Consider the following 20066-nt stretch of genomic DNA (forward strand, 5'->3'; position numbering starts at 1 on the left):
GACACTACAGATACATAAATCTGAAAGGCAGGGGAGATATGGGAGCAAAAATGTTGAGTTCAGTTTGGCACATGTTGTTTAGGGGCCCTGTAGGTAATTCATGTGCAGAAGGTCCAAGCAGCTGAAAAGGGTGCTGGAGACAAAGATTTCAGGAGTAATAAAGTATAGAGAAGAGAAGGGAGTATTGAGGACTGAATTTTGAAGAATGTTACTAGCAGTGATGGTAGGAAGTGGAGAAATGAGTAAAGAATTCAGAGGAAGAAGTGGGAGATAGGAGAGCCAGGGTTCATTAGGGCTGTGCAAATGAAGGAGGAAGTATAAGAAGTTAGGTAGAGTATCACAGTTACAGGACGAAGCTAAGGAAATGCTATTGGACTTGAGAGCTCACTATCAGGCGAGATTGCCGTATTTCCATGTAGTGTTAGGGGTGGCACATGGTTTGTAGGGGAATTTGAAGTTGAGGCATTGAGGTATTAGTTTGAGAAGTAGGCAATGGAAGAGCAAATGCCGTAGTAACTTCAGGGAACATCAGGGTCGAATGAAGCTTTACTTGTTGCTTTCCTTCCTCTAATCATTAGATGAAACCATTCCCTTTGTTCTTTTCATTCTCAGAGATTTTGTAGTACTTTTTTGGTACTATACTGTGTAGTTGTTGCTTATCAAGGACTTCTTTGTATAGTTGATGATCTTTGTCTCTATGTATGTCCTAATTCCCTAGGTTGACATGTCTTCATATTCTTTGTAGTGATTTTTAAAACACAGCAAACACTCAGAATATGGTTTGTGATGATTATTGACTAGTTTGTTAATTATGGAGACTATTCTTAAAACTTGATAAGAATTATGACTGAGTCTTTTGCTAAGATACTGGTAAATACAGACTGGTTAAAAAAGAAACAAAGTCTGAGGGAGTATAACTAGGGGCACCTGGGTGGCTCAGTTGGTTAAGCATCTGACTTCAGCTCAGGTCGTGATCTTAAGGTTCGTGGGTTTGAGCCCCTTGTTGGGCTGTCTGCTGTCAGCACAGAGCCTGCTTCAGATCCTCTGTCTCCCTCTCTCTCTGTCTCTGTTTCTCTCTCTCTGCCCCTCCCCCACTCATGTTCTCTCTAAAAAGTAAACAAACATTAAAGAAATACAATATTAAAAAATATTAACTAATAATTCTTTTAAACCAATTACTTGGTATACTATATAGAGAGATGGGCTATGTATATGATATAACCCATATACAGAAACTAGGCCAATTGTAAATTCTGATGGGATTTCCTCAGATGCAGTTAGAAATTTTATTTGGAGCTAGAGCTAGTTACTTTAATAAATAATCCTTTTACAGTATTTTGAAACTCAGGTAATAAAAGATACTGCTTTTGAAATAGTGGAAGTTTACTTTTTTAGTTTATTAGCTTAGCATTAAAGTATTTAATTTAGTGATTATTAATCTCTGTTCCTGAAAGCGTGCCTTATAAATTATATGTACATGCTCAAATCAGAGTGTGAAATAAGGTATTATAAATATCTCTTAGGCAAGGTTAAAAAGGATCTCAAGTGTTTTCTTAGTATTAGCTAAGAATTTCTCATACTTTGCCTGTGGCACATGTGTAAGAATTTATATAGTAATCTAGCTATAGGTTGGTAAATTGCTTGCCTAATAATCTGAATCTGCATTTATGATTTAGCATATATATATATTTATGTAAACTCTTATATATCTATTTTGAGGCTCTCATAATCAATGGGGCAAATCTGGCAGCTCAAGATGATCGTGGATGCACTCCTTTACACCTTGCTGCAACACACGGACATTCTTTCACTTTACAGATAATGCTTCGAAGTGGAGTGGTAAGAGATTCTTGTTAATATGTGAGAATGTATAATCAGATATGTAGAATAGCATTTGGTAGCCTGGTTATCTCTTCCTGACTTTTAAAATCTCTTATATGACGTTGGAGAAGTAATTTGATATATCTCTTTAACTTTTCTGTCTTTAAACATGGGAGCAATAATTTAGATAATGCTTCAAAAAAACCCAGTTTAGGGGCGCCTGGGTGGCTCAGTCAGTTGAGCTTCTGACTCTTGATTTCGGTTCAGCTCATGATCCCAGGGTCATGGGATCAAGCCCTGCATTGGACTCTATGCTGACAACATGGAGCCTGCTTGGGATTCTCTCTTTCTGTCACTCTCACTCTTCCCCTCTCTCCCTTACGCCCTCTCTCCCTCCTTCACTCCCTCCCTCTCTCCTTCTCCGACTGTGCATGTGCACTTTCTCTCTCTCAAAATAAAGAAACTTTAAAAAATAGAAACCAACTCCAATTTAGCAGTGCAAAGTATTTCAGAGGCTGTGGGTTCTTCATGTCAGTTCAGAGTTTAACTGGGAGGATTCTGAAGTTTTCAAATACATCTTAACCAGTGATTGTAAATCTTTCTGAATTTCTGTGTGCTTGCCTGTTTGTTTTGTAACTTATTTCACACACTAATTTAGAAAGTGATTTTTAATGTTTGTTTATTTTTGAGAGAGAGAGAGACAGAATGCAAGCGGGGGAGGGGCAGAGAGAGAGGGCGACACAGAATCTGAAGCAGGCTGCAGGCTATGAGCTGTCAGCACAGAGCCCAACGCAAACCACCAAACCAGGAGTTCATGATCTGAGGCGAAGTTGGCCGCTTAACCGACAGAGCCACCCAGGTGCCCGAGAAATTTTCTTTATTGTAATATTTACTTTAATATTTCCCAGTGGTTGTTAAAAAAAAAAAAAAACAACTTAAAAGAACTAACCATATTGAAGACATTGTGGTAAGAGTTGAGAAAAAGTTAAAGGACTATTAAGTATTTTTATTCTGTCATTAACTCTTTGTTTATGCTCTCAAAGATATGATTGGATCATTTGAGTACATCCCTTTCATTTTATTGGTCAAGAACACAGGTTCTTTTTAAGTCCCTTTTTAAAAACTATTTTTATGAAACTAGCTATTGTTTTTTTAAAAGACTATTTTATAAAATTTCATTAGTATTTTATTAGCTCATATGTTTAAATCAGTAGTAAATTTTTCTATTAAATTTGTTGTTTGCCTTATATTTTTAAGAACAGTCCCCAATTTTCATTTGCAGAATTAAGCTGCTTGACTTATTGTTTCTTCTGCAAATGGAAAAAAACTGAGTTCTTGTGAATGTTACCTCTAGGATCCCAGTGTGACTGATAAGAGAGAATGGAAACCTGTGCACTATGCAGCTTTTCATGGGAGGCTTGGCTGTTTGCAGCTTCTAGTTAAATGGGGATGCGGCATAGAAGATGTGGACTACAATGGAAACCTTCCAGGTATTCTTTACAAAAGCAACTTTTAAATGATTGTGTTTAAGAAATTTAAACTTGTCATCATTCTAACAGTCCCTCAAAAACCAAAGTAGTAAATACATTGACATGAACGTTTTTTACTCTTACACCTATGTTATATACCTGTCATATGATAGATTTTTTTTTTTCTGGAACCATATCAGCAAAAGAGAAATTGGCAAAATTAAACTTGGATTTACTCTTCCCACCAGCTGTTTTGTTTATCTACTGTCTAGGGTTATTATTATTATTTTTAATGTCTATTTATTTGTGGGGGGAGAGAGCAGGGAAGGGGCAGAGAGAGAGGAAGAGAGAGAGAATCCCAAGCAGACTCCACACTGTCAGCTCAGAGCCTGACTCTAGGGTTATTATTTTTTAACTTCATACAGCTTCACTTCCCAGACTACTGTTTATAAAAAAATCATATAAATAGTGGATACTCATGTATTTGAGTTAATTTTCTAACTGCAGTTGGCTAGCCTGCGATTAGCTGGCTATTTGAGACCTGTACCTTAAACACTCTGTCTTCTAAGAGGTGCTGTAGAAATTCAGAAGAGGAATAGGTCACAGAGTGGAGTGCAGGTTACTAAAAATTATACTCGAATTATGTCTTAAAAGAATCTCAAGTAGCAAAACAAGTGAAGGGGGAAGCCCAGGCAAACTTGTTCATACCTGAATAGCTTCACTCAAATCACTTTTTGGCTTAAAAACTTCTTAGATTGCTATGGAGCTCTGATTTCTTAGCTTGGTGTGCTGTATGCTCATAATTTGGCTTGTACCTTGGCCTCCTCTTCCACCCCTTTACCCTACTGTCTGGGATTGTTTTGCTTCTTTCCAAAGTAAATCCTTTATTGTTCATATAGAAAAGATCTGTTGGTATGGACTCTCAATTTTTATATATCTGGAAATTATTGTTTTGCTCTTATTCTTTTTTTTAAATAAATTTTTAAACTGAACTATAAACAAAAGTACCCAATTTCAATGCACAGCTCATTGAATTTTCACAAATGAGTAGTTTTCTGTAACCATTAGCCAGATCAAGAAATAGTCTCTTTCATGTCCTCTTTTTGGTTACCAAGAAAGAGTCTCCAAAGTTACTCATCTCGGGGCGCCTGGGTGGCGCAGTCGGTTAAGCGTCCGACTTCAGCCAGGTCACGATCTCGCGGTCTGTGAGTTCGAGCCCCGCGTCAGGCTCTGGGCTGATGGCTCGGAGCCTGGAGCCTGTTTCCGATTCTGTGTCTCCCTCTCTCTCTGCCCCTCCCCCGTTCATGCTCTGTCTCTCTCTGTCCCAAAAATAAAAACAAAACAAAAAAACCAAAACAAAAACAAGGTTACTCATCTCACTTCCAACATAAAAATTAGTACTTTTTTCTTTCTGAACTCTATGGGATAAAATAATACACTGGTATTCCTTTTTGTCTGACTTGACTTTCCAAGGTGATTGTTATCAGTTCGTACACTGTTGAGTGGTATTTAAGACTGAGTTACTCTACTCTCTCATTAATACTTGTCATTATTACTTTTTTTTAGTTTTAATCATTCTTTTGGGTGTAATACTTTATTGTGGTTTTAATTTACATTTTTTTGATTAAAAATGTAGAACAGCATTTTTTTTTTTTTCCTGGAAGTTTATACCTCTCTTTAAAATTTTTTTCCTCATTTTTTTAATTGAAGTATGTTTGACATACATGCTGTATTACTCAGTTGTACGACATAATGATTTGACAGTTCTATATATTACTCAGTGTTGACCGTGATGAGTGTAGTCACCGTCACCATACAACATTATTAGAATATTATTGACTATATTCCTTATGCTGTACTTTTTATTTCCATCATTTATTTTGTAACTGGTAGTTTCTATCTCTTAATCTCCTTTACCTGTTTCTCCCATCCCTTCAAGCCTTCCTCATTCTGGCAGCCTTCAGTTTATTCTTTGTATTTATGAATGTCTCTCTCTCTCTCTACCTCTCTCCTTTTTTTTTTTTTTTTTTGTTGGTTTGTTTGATTTTTAGATTCCACATATAAGGGACATCATATGGTATTTGTCTTTCTGTATCTGACTTCAGTCACTTAGCATAATACTCTTTAGTTCCATCCTTGTGGAAAATTACAGTATCTCATTCTTTTTATGGCTGAGTAATACTCCATTGTATATGTATACCACTTCCTCTTTATCCATTCATCTATCTATCGACACTTAGCTTGCTTCCATATCTGGGCTCTTATAGATAAGGCTGCCATAAACATAGGGTTGCATATATCCCTTTGAATTACTTTTTTTCCATTTCCTTTGGGTAAATACCAAGTACTAGAATTACTGGACCTATGGTATTTCTATTTTTATTTTTTTGAGGAAACTCCATACTATTTTTCACAGTAGCTGCACCAGTTTACCTTTACACCAATAGTACATGAGAGTTCCCTTTTCTTCACATCCTCTCCAAAACTTGTGGTTTTGATTTGATGATCATCCCTGATGATGAGTGATGTTGAGCATCTTTTCATGCGTCTATTGGGCATCTGTATGTCTTCTTTGGGAAAATGTCTATTGAGATCCTCTGCCATTTTGAATTGGATTATTTCTGTTTTTATTGTTGAGTTCTTTATATATTTTGGATATTAACCTTTTGTTGGATATAATTTGCAAATATCTTCACCCATTCAGTAGGTTACTTTTTGTTTTGTTGATGGTTTCCTTTGCTGTGCAAAAGCTTTTTATTTTAGTATGATCCCAGTGGTTTATTTTTGCTTTTTTTTTTTTTTTTTTGGCATGAGAAGATATATCCATAAATATGTTGTTAAGGCCCATGTCCAAGAGATTACTGCCTGTGTTTTCTTTTAGAAATTTTATGATTTCAGGTCTCACATTTAATTCTTTAATCCATTTTGAGTCTATTTTTGTGTATGGGGTAAGAAAGTGGTCTAATTACATAATTATGCATATAGCTGTCCAGTTTACTCAGTGCCATTTATTGAAGAGAATGTCTTTTTTTCTATTGTGTATTCTTCTTTGTTGTAAATTAGTTGACCAAGTAATTGTGGATTTATTTCAGGACTCTATTCTATTTCACTGATATATGTGTCTGTTTTTGTGCTAGTACCATACTGTTTTTATTGCTGTAACTTTGTAGTTATTCTTGAAATCTGAGATTGTGATATCTGTAGCTTTGTTCTTGTTTTTCCCAGATTACTTCAGCTCTTTAGAGTCTTTTATGGTTCCATTCAAATTTTAGGATTATTTGTTACAGTTTTGTGAAAAATACTCTTGGTATTTTGATAGGGATTGTGTTAAGTCTGTGGATATTTTGGGTAGTATGGACGTTTTATTAATATTAATTCTTCCAGTCTGTGAGCCTGGTGTATGTTTTCATACGTGTCATCTTCAATTTCTTTAATGTATGGTTTTCAGAGTACAGGTCTTTCACCTCCTTGGTTAACTTTATTCTTAGGTATTCTTTTTGGTACAATTTTAGATGGAAATTAAAAAAAAATTTTTTTAATGTTTATTTTTGAGAAAATGAGAGACAGAGCGGAGGAGGTGAGAGAGGGAGACACCGAATCTGAAGCAGGCTCCAGTCTCTGAGTTGTCAGCACAGAACTTGATGTGGGGCTTGAACTCACGAACTATGAGATCATGACCTGAGCTGAAGTTGGCCATTTAACCGAATGAGCCATCCAGGCACCCCTGGAATTGATTTCTTAATTTCTCTTTGTGCTGCTTCATTATTGGTATATAGAAACACAACTGATATCTGTATATTAATTTTGTGACCCGCTACTTTACTGGCTTCATTCATTACTTATAGTAGTTTTTTGGTGGAATCTTTAGGGTTTTTTTATGCATAGTGTCATGTCATTTGCAAATAGTGATAATTTAACTTTTTCCTTACTGATTTAGATGCCTTTTATTTTTCTTGTCTAATTGCTGTGGCTAGGACTTCCAGTACTATGTTGAATTCAAGTGGTGAGCGTGGACATCCTTGTTTTATTCCTGATCTAGAGGAAAAGCTGTCAGGTTTTCAACATTGAGTATGATGTCAGCTGTAGGTTTGTCTATATGGCTTTTACTATGTTGAGGTATGTTCCCTCTACCCACTTTGTTTAGAATTTTTATCATGAATGGATGTTGTATTTTGTCAAATGCTTTTTTTGGATCTAGTGAGATTACCATATGGTTTTTATCTTTCCTCCTGTTAATGTGTTGTATCACACTGATGGATTTTTGAATATTGAACCATCTTTGCTCCCTGGAGTAAGTCCCATTTTATTGTGGTGAATGATCTTTTCAGTGAATTATTGAATTCAGTTTCTAATATTTTATTGAGAATTTTTGTATCTATGTTTATCAGAGATATGGGCCTGTAGGCATTATCATCATTATTGTCGTCATCTTTTTTTTTTTGTAGTATCTTTGTCTGGTTTTAGTATCAGGATAATGCTGGCCTTGAAGAACAAATTTGGAAGTTTTTCTTCCTCTCTGAATTTTTGGAATATTTTGAAAAGAATAGGTGTTAACTTTTCCTTAAATGTTTGGTAGAATTTATTTGTAAATCCATCAGATCCTTGATGTGTTTGTTGAGAGGCTTTTTTTTTTTTTAAATGTTTATTCATTTTTGAGAGACAAAGAGCATAAGTGGGGGAGGGGCAGAGAGAGAGAGGGAGACACAAAATCTAAAACAGGCTCTAGGCTATGAGTTGTCAGCACAGAGCCCAATGCAGGTCTCGAACTCATGAACTGTGAGATCATGACCTGAGCTGAAGTCAGATGCTTAACCAACTGAGCCACCCAGGCTCCCCTGTTGAGAGTTTTTTTTATTACCAATTCTTTTTTCTTTTTTTTTTTTTTAACTAGTAAACAGTGTGTTTAGTTTTTAAATTTCTTCCTGTTTAAGTTTTGGAAGATTTTATGTTTCTAGGAATTTATCCTTCATTTTTAGGTTGTCCAGTTTGTTGGTATATGATCTTTCATAGTCTCTTATATTTCTTGGTATTTCTGTGGTGTCAGTTGTTATTTCTCCTGTTTTATTTCTGATTTTAATTTATTGGAGTTCTATTTTTTTCTTGATAACTCTGGCTAAAGATTTATCAATTTTGTTTTGTTTATTCAAAGAACCAGCCCTTGTTTTCATTAATCTTTTCTTTTACTATTATTGTTGTTTTTGTTATTGTTTAGTCTCTGTTTCATTCATTTCCTCTTTGATCTGTATTATTTCCTTCCTTCTGCAATCTTTGGTATTCTTTTTTCTTTTTCTAGTTCCTTTAGGTGTAAGGTTAGATTGTTTATTTGAGATTTTTCTTGTTTTTTGAGGTAGGTCTGTATCACTATGAACTTACTCTTAGAACTGCTTTTGCTGCATCCCAAAGATTTTTGATCAATATGCTTCTATTCTCTTTTGCCTTCATGTATACTTTGATTTCCTCTTTGATTTCTTCATTGACCTGTTGGTTGGTGAGTAGTAGGTTGTTTAGCCTCCACATGTTGTGTTTTTTTTCTGTTTTTTTTTCTCTTGTGCTTGATTTCTAGTTTTATATTATTGTAATTGGAAAAAATGCTTGATATGATTTCAGTGTTCTTAAATTTATTAAGATTTGGCCTAACATGATCTGTCCCGGAGAATATTCCATATGCACTTGAAATGAATGAGAATTTTTCTGTTTTGGGGTGGAATATTCTGTATGTATCTGTTAAGTCCATATGGTCTAATCTGTTATTCAAAGCCACTATTTCCTTAGTGATTTTCATCCTGGATGATCTATCCATTGATGTAAGTGGAGTTTTAAAGGCCCTTACTATTATTGTATTACTATCATTTTCTCCCTTTATGTCTGTTCATATTTGCTTTATGTATTTAGGTACTCCAGTGTTGGATGCATAGTTATTTACAGTTGTTAAATTCTTATTGCACAGATCTTTTATCATTATGTAATGTCCTTATTTGTTTGTTGTTACAGTCTTTGTTTTAAAATCATTTTGTCTGATATAAGGATTTTTACTTCAGCTTTTCTTTCTTCTGCTTCCATTTGTTTGTGAAATATCTTTTTTCATCCCTTCCTTTCAGTCTGCATGTGTCTTTAGGTCTGAAATGAGTTTCTTGTAGGCATCATATAGATGGATTGTTCTTTCTTTTCTTTTTTTTTTTTTTTAAGTTTATTTATTTTGAGAGAGAGTGAGAGTGGGGGAGGGACAGAGAAAGCGGAGAGAGACACAATTCCAAGCAGGCTCTGTGCTGACAGCTCGGATGTGGGGCTCAATCTCAGGGAACCATGAGATCATGACCTGAGCTGAAATCAAGAGTCAGGACATTTAACTGAGCCACCCAGGTGCCTGGATGGGTCTTGTTTTTTTTAATTCATACAGTCACACTGTATATTTTGATTGGAGTATTTAATAGTTTATTTACATTTAAAATAATTATTGATTGGTATTACAGAACATCATTTCATATGTTCAATGGCCATTTTTTAATGTTTGCTGTCCTTTTTTAATTTTAAAAATATATTTATTTTAAGTATATTTTAAGTGTATAAGTATATTTTAAGTGTATATTTTAAGTATATAAGTATATTTTAAGTATATTTTAAAAATATATTTATTTTAAGTAATCTGTACACCCAACCTTGGGCTTGAACTCACAACCCCGAAATCAAGAGCTGCATGCTTTTCTGACTAAGTCAGCCAGGCATCCCTTATTATTTTCTTTTGTGCAGTAGCAGTTCAAATGTTTTGACTATTTTTTTTTTTTTTAGTTTTCTCTGTGTTTAAAAATTAATTGTATGGGTTCTTTATATAATAGATACAAGCTCTCTGTTATGTGTTGCAAATATCTTTTATTTAAATATCTTTTCCATTCTGTCTTGCCTTTTCATTCTTTTAAGATATCTTTTGATGAATAGAAGTTTTCACTCTAATGTAGTCAAGTTTAATAAGCTCTTCCTTTATGGTTATTCCTTTCTGAATCTTGTTAAAAAATTCTCTACGCTTTGGTCATGAAAACATTCTTTTATATTCTAGAAATTTTATTATTTCACTTTCACATGTAGATCACCAGCCCACCTGGAACTGACTTTTCTGTAATACAAGGTAGGAGGTAATTTCATTTTTAGTTGGTTCTTTATTAAATGTGCCTGATCATTTGTTAAAGTCTTTTTGCCTGCTCATTAAAAAATTCCAACTTTTATTTCTTGAAGCATATAAAAACATTTATGACTATATATAGTATATTTTTTAATAGTATAATATAGAGATTAGGAATGTGGCTTTAGTATACACTGCTTGTGTTCAAATCTCTATCCTAGATTGTTATTTGTTTTTGTTTTAAGTTTTTAAAATGTTTATTTATTTTGGGGGAGGAGGGGCAGAGACAGAGGGAGACACAGAATATGAAGCAGGCTCTGGGATCTGAGCTGTCAGCACAGAGCCCAGTGCAGGGCTCCAACTCATGGACCGCAAGATCATGACCTGAGCCAAAGTCAGATGCTTAACTGACTGAGCCACCCAGGCTCCTCTCTGTCTTAAATTATTAATCCAGCATTTATTTCCTGAGCATCTACTATGTGTCAGTCCATCTTGTGTGTTGGGGATATCACAGCAAACAAAACAGGCAAAAGTCTGCCTTCATGTGATGCTGGTCAGAGGGAGACAGGCAATAATCACAAGAATATAAATTATATTAAGTAGGGATATGTGTATGGATAATCAGAGAAGAGAGTAAAGAGGATGAAGTTTAAAAAAGCGTGGTCAGGGAAGCCTTCACTGAGGGGGTGATAATTGGATAAACACCTGACAGAGTTGAGGTAGCAGGTCTTGTGACTACCGTGGGGAAAGAATATTACAGGAAGAGGTGATAGCAAATATAAAGCTCCTGAGGCAGGAGTGTTCCTAGTGTATTTGAGTAACAGCAAGTAGTAACAGTGAGTCAATGTGGTTGGAACAGAAATCAGAGCGTGAGTAATAGATGATGAGGTCAGAGAGGTAACAGGAGCCATTGAAAAATTTTGAGCACTGCAGTGACATGATCTGAATACATTTAAGAGCATCATTTTGGCTATTTTGTTTATAATAGATTGCATTGTGGGTGTGGGGATGGCAAGGGGAGAAATAGACCACTTGTGAGACTGATAGAATAATTTAATGCTGCTCTTTGGTTGGAGCAGTGTAGAGGCAGCAAAGATTGTGAGAAGTAACTGGGGTCTGTGTATTTTGTAAAGATAGAACCAATAAGATTTGCTGATTGATTAGACATAGAGAGTGACAGAAAGAGGAGTCAAGGATGGCTCTGGGATCTTGGGCATGAACTACATGGAAAAAAGACAGTTCCTATTAAGTGAGATGGGGAAAACTATGTAAGGAAAATGTGTGCAAGAGGGACGAGGAGTTGAGTTTTTGATGTGTTAAGTTAGAAATGCCTGTAAGACATGTATGTGTATATATGATGAGTAAGCTGTTAGAGGATTCTCAAATTTTAGGGGGAGTTTTTTGGTGTTTTTCCTGGAAGGTTCAGCTGAGAAGGTGTAGATGGCATGTGCCGGCAACTTCTCTTTTGGGTGTTGTTACATCTTGTTTCTCCTGCATTACACTGGTCATTTCGGTGCTGCCTTACTTCTCCAGTGGTAAGATTTGTGTATTGATTGGGCTGCTGCCCAAATACTCCCTTCTCCAGACATGTAAAGGTGCTCTTGTTCTTCGTAGTCACTGCCCTAAGCTTGTAATCCCCCAGAACCATTCTTATTTTTTGTGGATTTTGGGTTGTGGCTCCCCTTTAGCCTGCTTCAGTATATTTCCTTTCAGGGATTCCTTAACATTTTTTTGTCTGTTCTTGGAGTTCTTGTTTGTTTTTCTAGACCTTTTTGGCTTCAGAAAATCTCTTTTCTATTGTTTTCAAGGATTTAGAGTAGAAATGGTGAGGCAGTATGTGTGCTTTGTCTGCAGTTTTGATCCAGTCTTCCTGTTTTTAATAAAAAGAATAAACGTCTATGGAAAAGTGACAAAATACATAGTGATAAAAATTAACATTCATATTTGCATATGACTATTTTTTTTAATGTTTGTTTATTTTTTGAGTGTGCAAGCAGGGGAGGGGCAAGAAAAGGGGGACAGAGGATCCAAAGTGGGCTGTGCACTGATAGCAGCAATCACAAACCGTGAGATCATGACCTGAGTCAAAGTCACACGCTCAGACTGAGCCACCAGGTGCCCCCATAGTGACTATTTTGGTTTATTTCTTCCGTTTTTTCCAAAACATTAAAATAAATATATCTATCATCTGTCTTACCTAGCAAGTATTTTCTCATGTAATTATAAGCTGCATAATTGGGATTTCTCTTTTCAAGAAAATGTTCTGGGGTTTGCTCTTTGGTATCTCTCATCTGGCCTCTGCACTCTCACAGTAAGTGTAACTCCACTTAGTCTGTTGCTTTAGCACGAGTAGAAGGCTGACTAAGGACTTGTGGGCTTGCAGAGAAGGTGTTACCATTGCTTACAGTATGTCCCTGTTACATGGGGAAGGGACAGTCATCTTCTGGTGAGGATTAGAGCCAATATTGTTCTTTGTTTCTTCAAATTATCTTTTTGTCAATTTAAAAATTAAATTCTTTTTCTCTCTCACCTACAGTTCACTTAGCAGCCATGGAAGGCCACCTTCACTGTTTTAAATTCCTACTCAGTAGAATGAACAGCACCACACAGGCTCTAAAAGCCTTCAATGATAATGGAGAAAATGTACTGGATTTGGCCCAGAGGTTCTTTAAACAGAACATTTTGCAGTTTATCCAAGGGGCTGAGTATGAACAAAGTGATTCAAAAGATCAGGAAAGTAAGTAATAAACCTGGAGTGTGGTAGCATTTAATAAGTAGAGTAAGTGGAAAAAGAAAATAAGTTATAAGGAAAATGTTGTATTTAAATATGTTACTTATAATTGTCCACCCATTCATTCAGTTTGTCTTCTGTATTGTAAAATATTTTAGGCAGAAATATATAGAGATTAATGTGATGAACATTCTTTATGCCACTAATTTAAGGATAAAATGTTATACATACAGTTAAAGTTTCTTGGTTCTGTCTCCTTCATATCATTCTTTTTCTTCCTTCTCAGAGGTAAATATTGTTTTCAATTTATAATTCCATTCTACAGGTTTTAATTTTAATTTTTTTAATTAAGTTTATTTTGAGAGAGAGCACAAATTGGGGAGGGGCAGAGAGAGAGGGAGAGAGAGAGACAGACAGAATCCCAAGCAGACTCCATGCTGCCAGTGCAGAGTCTGACACAGGACTTGAACTCATAAAACCACAATATCATGACCTGAGCTGAAACCAAGAGTCGTATGCTTAACTGACTAAGCCACCCAGTGTCCCTACATGTTTTATATTTAATGTATATGTACTTACAAAAATATGCACTACTGTGTGTTTTTGGAGTAAGAGACTAACCTGTTCTAACAAAGAAATCATAAAATTCAGTAGCTTAAGGATTTATATGACAGCCCAGATTGGAGAGTGAATCTATACTGTGCAGTCATTCAAAACTGGCTTTCTTTCCAACTAGCTCTCTCTGGTTGTAGCTAATTCAGTAGGAGGTGGGGAGGAGCAAGACTGTAAGGTTAGGACCAGAGATTTTCAAGGTCTAATTTGTATCCATCACTTTTGCTAACAATTCCATTGGCAAAAGTTTAGCCACGTGGGCGTACTAGCTGTGAGGAAGCCTGGAGAATTCAGTATTTAGCTGAGAAGACTTACTCAGCTACAACTCCCTTAATATTGAAGGAAGGGGATTTTAGTGGATGACTAGTAGTCTTTGAGACTTCTCTTAAAATCTTAAGGAAATGGCATAAAACAGTATTCATTCTTCTATTCCTTGCTTTTTTCCAGAAAATACTATGTTTTGGGGTTTTTATTAAGCTGATAGATATACCTATTCTTTTTAAGTGTTTGTGTAGTATTGTATTTTATGAAAACCATTATTTATCCATTTCCCAATTTGACATTTAGATTGTTTTTCACTATTATAGTAATGTGGTTGGGAATATTCTTGTATGTGTCTCCTTATATACACATACAAGAGATTCTGTGGAGAAGTGCTTTACTACCTTTTTAACACAGAGCCCACATAGAAAATATTTTTATGGCACATTGGGATTGTTGGATGAGGCTGCTGGTGGAACTGCCTGTCTTCTCTGAAGACTGAGAGTTAAGAGCCCTGTTTGGGTAAATAGGTGTGATATTCTACTTTAGGGTTTGCTTGGTGGGATATGCGCTTCGTCAGTATAAACAGGCATTGCCACATTCTTCATCAGGTGCTCGTAGAAGTTTGCACTCTAATCAGCAATGTTTGATGGGAATTTAGAGAAATGATATTCATTATTGTCAGACTTTAAAATGTTTGCCAGCTGATTGGATATGAAAAGGTTTAATTTGTATTTTGATTTGCATTTTCTTGATTGCGAATGAGGTTGAACATCCTTCTGTAAGTTATTGGTTCTTCTAGTTTTTTTCTTCTATGAATTGCCTGCCTATGCTTTTCTCCCTTTTTAAAAACTGTATTCTTTGCTCTTTTCTAAATAATTTGAGTTCTTTTTTTTTTTTTTTAACGTTTTATTTATTTTTGAGACAGAGAGAGACAGAGCATGAACGGGGGAGGGGCAGAGAGAGAGGGAGACACAGAATTGGAAGCAGGCTCCAGGCTCTGAGCCATCAGCCCAGAGCCCGACGCAGGGCTCGAACTCACGGCCCGCGAGACCATGACCTGAGCTGAAGTCGGACGCTTAACCGACTGAGCCACCCAGGCGCCCCATTGAGTTCTTTATATAGTCTAGATTCTAATCCTTTATTAATTTTATCAGATATAGATATTTTCTCTCACACTGTGGCTTGTTTTTTCACTTTGATGAGGATATCCTTTATTTATTTACTTATTTAATTTATTATTTATTATTTATTATTTATTTATTTTTAAGGGGATATCCTTTTTTTATTAAAAAATTTTTTTAAATATTTATTTATTTTTGAGAGAGAGACAGAGTGTGAGCAGGGCAGGAGCAGAGAGAGAGGGAAACACACAATCTGAGGCAGGCTTCAGGCCCCGAGCTGTCAGCACAGAGCCCGACATGGGGCTTGAACTCACAAATTGTGAGATCATGACCTGAGCCGAAGTTGGACTCTCAACCGACTGAGCCACCCAGGCGCCCCCTCCTTTTTTTTAAAATGAACTTTATTTAAGTATGATTTACATGTAATAAACTGTACTCATTTAGTGTGCTGTTAGGTGAGTTTGGATGTATACACTCATGAAACCATCACAATCAAGATGGAAAACATTTCCACCACCTCTGAAGGTTTTTTTTTTTATAATACCCCCTTATATTTCACCCTTCCTTTCACCCTGGCCCACTTACTTGCTTTCTGTCAGTATAAATTAGTTTGAATTTTCTGTTGTTTTTTTTTTTTTTTTAATGTTTTATTTTTGAGAGAGAGAGAGAATGCAAGCTAGGGGAGGGAGAGAGAGAGAGAAGGAGACAGAGGATCCAAAGCAGGCTCTGTGCTGAGAGCAGACCGCCTGACGCCAGACTCGAACTCATGAACTGTGAGATCATGACCTGAGCCAAAGTCAGATGTTTAACCTACTGAGCGACCCACATGTCCCAAGTTTGAATTTTCTAGTAGAATCATTTTAAGATTCATCCCTGTTATGTATATTAATAGTTCATTCCTTTTTATTGTTCAACAGTATTCAACTGTATGGATGTAGGCCCCATACAACCTCTTATTTGCTTTATGTCATTATAGATTAGTTTGAATTTTCTAATGGAACCATTTTGAGAATCATTCCTCTAATGTATATTAATAGTTCATTCTTTTTTATTGCTCAATGGTATTCTATTGTATAGATGTACTATATTTGATATATCTGTTTGGCAATACTACAGCTTGATTACTCTAGCTTTATATAGTAAGATTTAGAATCAGGTAGTGTAAGTCTCTAACTTTTTCTTTTAAAAATATTCTTTGGTTGGGGTGCCTGGGTGGCTCAGTCAGTTAAGCATATGACTTCAGCTCAGGTCATCATCTGTTTGTGAGTTCAAACCCCGTGTTGGGCTGTGTGCTGACAGCTCAGATTCTGGAGCCTGCTTTGGATTCTGTGTCTCCCTCTCTCTCTGCCCCTCTATGGCTCATATTCTATCTCTGTGTCTCTCTCCAAAGTAAATAAACATTAAATTTTTTTTTTAAATATTCTTTGGCTATTCTGTTTCCTTTTCAGATTTAAAAATGAGAATAGGGACACCTGGGTGACATAGTTGGTTAAGCATCCAACTCTTGATTTTGGCTCAGGTCCTGATCTTGGAGTTGTTATCAGTAAAAACATCTTATCAGGTATTTAATGTGTAGTTAGGAGCTAGGTCAGCCCCTTTTACACAGGCATGTGTATATGTGTATGTTTGTATACATACTTATGTATACTTTATCTGCTTCCACTTTATTTTGCTTTCTTCACTTCCTTGCAAACAGAGAGTGAGTGTTCTGTGCAAATGTAGGACTTTAGACCAAAAATGTCTTTATGTGAAGGGTTGAAAATGACCGTCGTGTGTTTTGTGGTGGCCTGAGGGAAGAATGGAATATAGTTAAGCATAGTTCTGGTACAATATTACTTGGCATGTTTGAGGTCCTGAGGGGTGGAAGGGCTACACAATTAATAATAATCTTACTTTATGATTGTCCTTTTTATTACTTGTTATTGCATCAATCAAACTAATTCCAATATGACATTATCATAATTGAGTTAATATTGAAATCTGAAATGTGTGACTGCTTGAGTCAAGAAAAATAGAATGAACTCATGTGTTTACTGAAATACTGAATTTCTATTCATAGCCTTAGCATTTCCAGGTCATATGGCTGCCTTTAAGGGTGATTTAGAAACACTTAAGAAATTAATAGAAGATGGAGTAATAAATATTAATGAACGTGATAATAATGGATCAACTCCTATGCATAAAGGTGAGTTATTCCTGGTTTTGTTTTCAGTTCTGACATAATTACCTTTGAATTATTTACCATTTAAAATAATTATACTTCAGAAACATGTGAAAATGTAAAACTTTTCCTGATACCCTAGGACATTTAAGTCTTCCTTATATGGTACACAGAGAGCTTAATTTTCAATTGAAGTGTGATATTCCTTTTATGATGTCAGAAATTGTCACATTTAGGGTAATTCCAATAGAAATTCTCTTGTGATACTGACATGTTTAGATATGAAATTGACTGCTAGAGAAATTTCTTAGGACTGACATTTTCTTTGGGTTAAAAATGGTCTATTAATTCATGCTAAGGCATGAAAAAGGTATACCAGAACTTGAGAAAAAGGTGTAGCAAATTTTTATTCTTTCTTAGACTCTGAAAAAATGTTTTTACTTCCATAGAAATATCAATGAATGTTTGATTTGAACATATCTTCAAGATGTCTACCACTTTTATCTGCATTCTCTCCTTCTTTGTATGTGAAATTCTAACATGTTAACTAGCTTTTTGGTTTTTTAATCAGACTGTCAAATTGTCAGTCCTTATTGGGAGTAGGTACTCTAGGATTTATTCTTGCCAGTCTTCATTGTATTTATAAAATCGAAAACCAAATCTTTACCCCATCTGAAATTTCCATTTCGCCTCATTTGTAATTTATAAGTTCCTGCAGAATCTAATGGCAGGTAATTCTTGTAAAAGTGTTAAAGGGCCTGCCAAGTAGCTCAGTCAGTGGAGCATGCAACTCTTGATCTTGGGGTTGTGAGTTGTAGCCCCATTTTGGGTATAGAGATTTCTTAAAAAGCCCTTAAAAAATGTTAGAGTAAAAGACAGTAAGTAGTCTAGTTAATGCAGTCATGTGTTTTTTAATTTTTTAAAAAGTTATTTATTTTTGAGAGAGACAGCATGAGTGGGGGTGGGTGTGGGGCAGGGCAGAGAGAGAGGGAGACACAGAGTTCCAAGCAGGCTCCACACTGTCAGCACAGAGCCCGATGCGGGGCCCAAACTCACGAACTGTGAGATCATGAGGTGAGTTGAAACCAAGAGTCGGGTGCTTAACCAACAGAGCCACCCTGACACCCCTGCAGTCATGTGTTTGGATTAGGTTTTTATTTTTATAAATAACTTCTGCTGGTCCTAATCACAGACTATGTTCCTGTCAGTTAGGTTCTTAGTTTAATTATTAAAGTTGGTTTAATTCATAAGGAATCTCCAGTATGGAATCTAAGTACCATGTGTACCAGTAGTTTTGGAAGAGAGAGCTTAGGTGGCATAAGAAGAAGGGGAATGCAAAGAGATTTCCCCTACACACAAAGGGGTTTCCACTTTGACAAACACTCTACCCTAGACTTGGAAAATCTCACTCCTTTGTCTCTACTGGCTGTCTAGGGGTTTAACTCTTCACCATGGGATTTGCGAATGGGGAGGAGACTTAAAATGTGCTCTATATATGGATAGTTTAAAATGTGGTGCCCTGGAGCAAAGCCCTCATTTCATATCCTAGATATAAGCACTTCTTATTACTAATATTATGATATGTGGAGTATCATTTAGACACTGTAGCAAAAGATAGGCTTGCTCATGATGCTTAATATGCATCTTTCCAGGAACAATTAAGTTTCATTGAAGGCTAGTTGTCAGCCTTTCTCAGTCACTTCTTCACCACTGGAACTAAGATGGAAATGAGAGATCTGGAAGAAGGTTCTAAAGGGACTGATGTATAACGATAGGGTGGGATGCAACCATTGTGAGATGGGAGGGTGAAAATTGAGGAGGAACCAGTAGTGTTTGCTCTTCATCCCTTCTCTTGTCAGTCTATCCACTGAGGACACCTAGGGCCAGGAGTGGATCAGGTGGTGTGGTAGAGGGGTGAGAGGTGGCTATAATGGGGAGAAGGAGCATTTTGTGTACATTTGCCTTTCCTGGCAAACATCTGTATGTTTAGTTTATAGCCAAATTAATCAAATAAAAGTTGATGTCTCCTTATGATTTAATTCACCTTTCCCACATTTTATCAATCTTTCTGCTTCTTTTCCTTTATTTTATATATTGATTCAGTAAATAAGCTGCTGTGTTTATTATTGAGGCTTTCTTCTTAATCATTTAATGATTTTTAAATTCACCGTGACTGCTCCTTCCTTTCATTTGCTAAGCCATAAGTATTGCAAATAATTTCTCAAAAATTTCTAGCCACTGCATATTTTATCTGTTCTCTTATAAAACATGGATTAAATTCTTAAACATATCCTAACCAGTATACAATAAGGATCTTGGGTAAAAATCCTCTTATTGTAATTCATTTTAGAGAAATACTTTTGCCTCCCTTTCCCTTTTTTGTAAACAGTATTTGTGTAATAACATGGAAATGTTTGGTTAAGCTCATTCTGTCTTCTAAAACTGTTATCCATGATACATAAATACTATTTTGTAAATCTTAAAGACAGAATATGTTGCCATCTTTGTCTAAAGTGGGGTTATTTCTAAAGGTCTGGGAAATCTTGTAGTATTCTTTGTTAACTGGTTTTGAGTTTGCTGTAGGAGACAGGGAGAAGGCCCAGGCTTTTCAGGGGCCAACTCTGAGTTTGATAGACGGCTCTGAGTGAAGAAGAGAATGGTGGAAGAATTTGTACAGTAGTGATGGGTTACTCTGTCACTGTTTCTGACTTTCTGTCCTCTTTTCTCTGTTGCCAGTATTGGAGGTGGATTCACTTTTTGGGACACCAAAGAT

The 20066-nt window shown here is 35.9% G+C and overlaps 1 protein-coding gene across 1 annotated transcript in view; it reads left to right on the forward strand.

The window, feature by feature from the left end:
• ANKRD42 (ankyrin repeat domain 42) overlaps positions 1-20066 on the forward strand; it is a gene marked incomplete at its 5' end in the record, with an annotated part of 72970 nt that overhangs the window by 18729 nt on the left and 34175 nt on the right. The window contains 4 exons of the mRNA XM_060605487.3: positions 1720-1839; positions 3176-3311; positions 12941-13141; positions 17192-17317. Of these exons, the coding sequence (XP_060461470.3) occupies positions 1720-1839; positions 3176-3311; positions 12941-13141; positions 17192-17317 (583 nt within the window). The remainder of the gene's footprint in view (positions 1-1719; positions 1840-3175; positions 3312-12940; positions 13142-17191; positions 17318-20066) is intronic.

The sequence above is a fragment of the Panthera onca genome, chromosome D1, assembly GCF_046562875.1.
Source record: "Panthera onca isolate mPanOnc1 chromosome D1, mPanOnc1 haplotype 2, whole genome shotgun sequence".
Lineage (NCBI taxonomy): Eukaryota > Metazoa > Chordata > Mammalia > Carnivora > Felidae > Panthera > Panthera onca.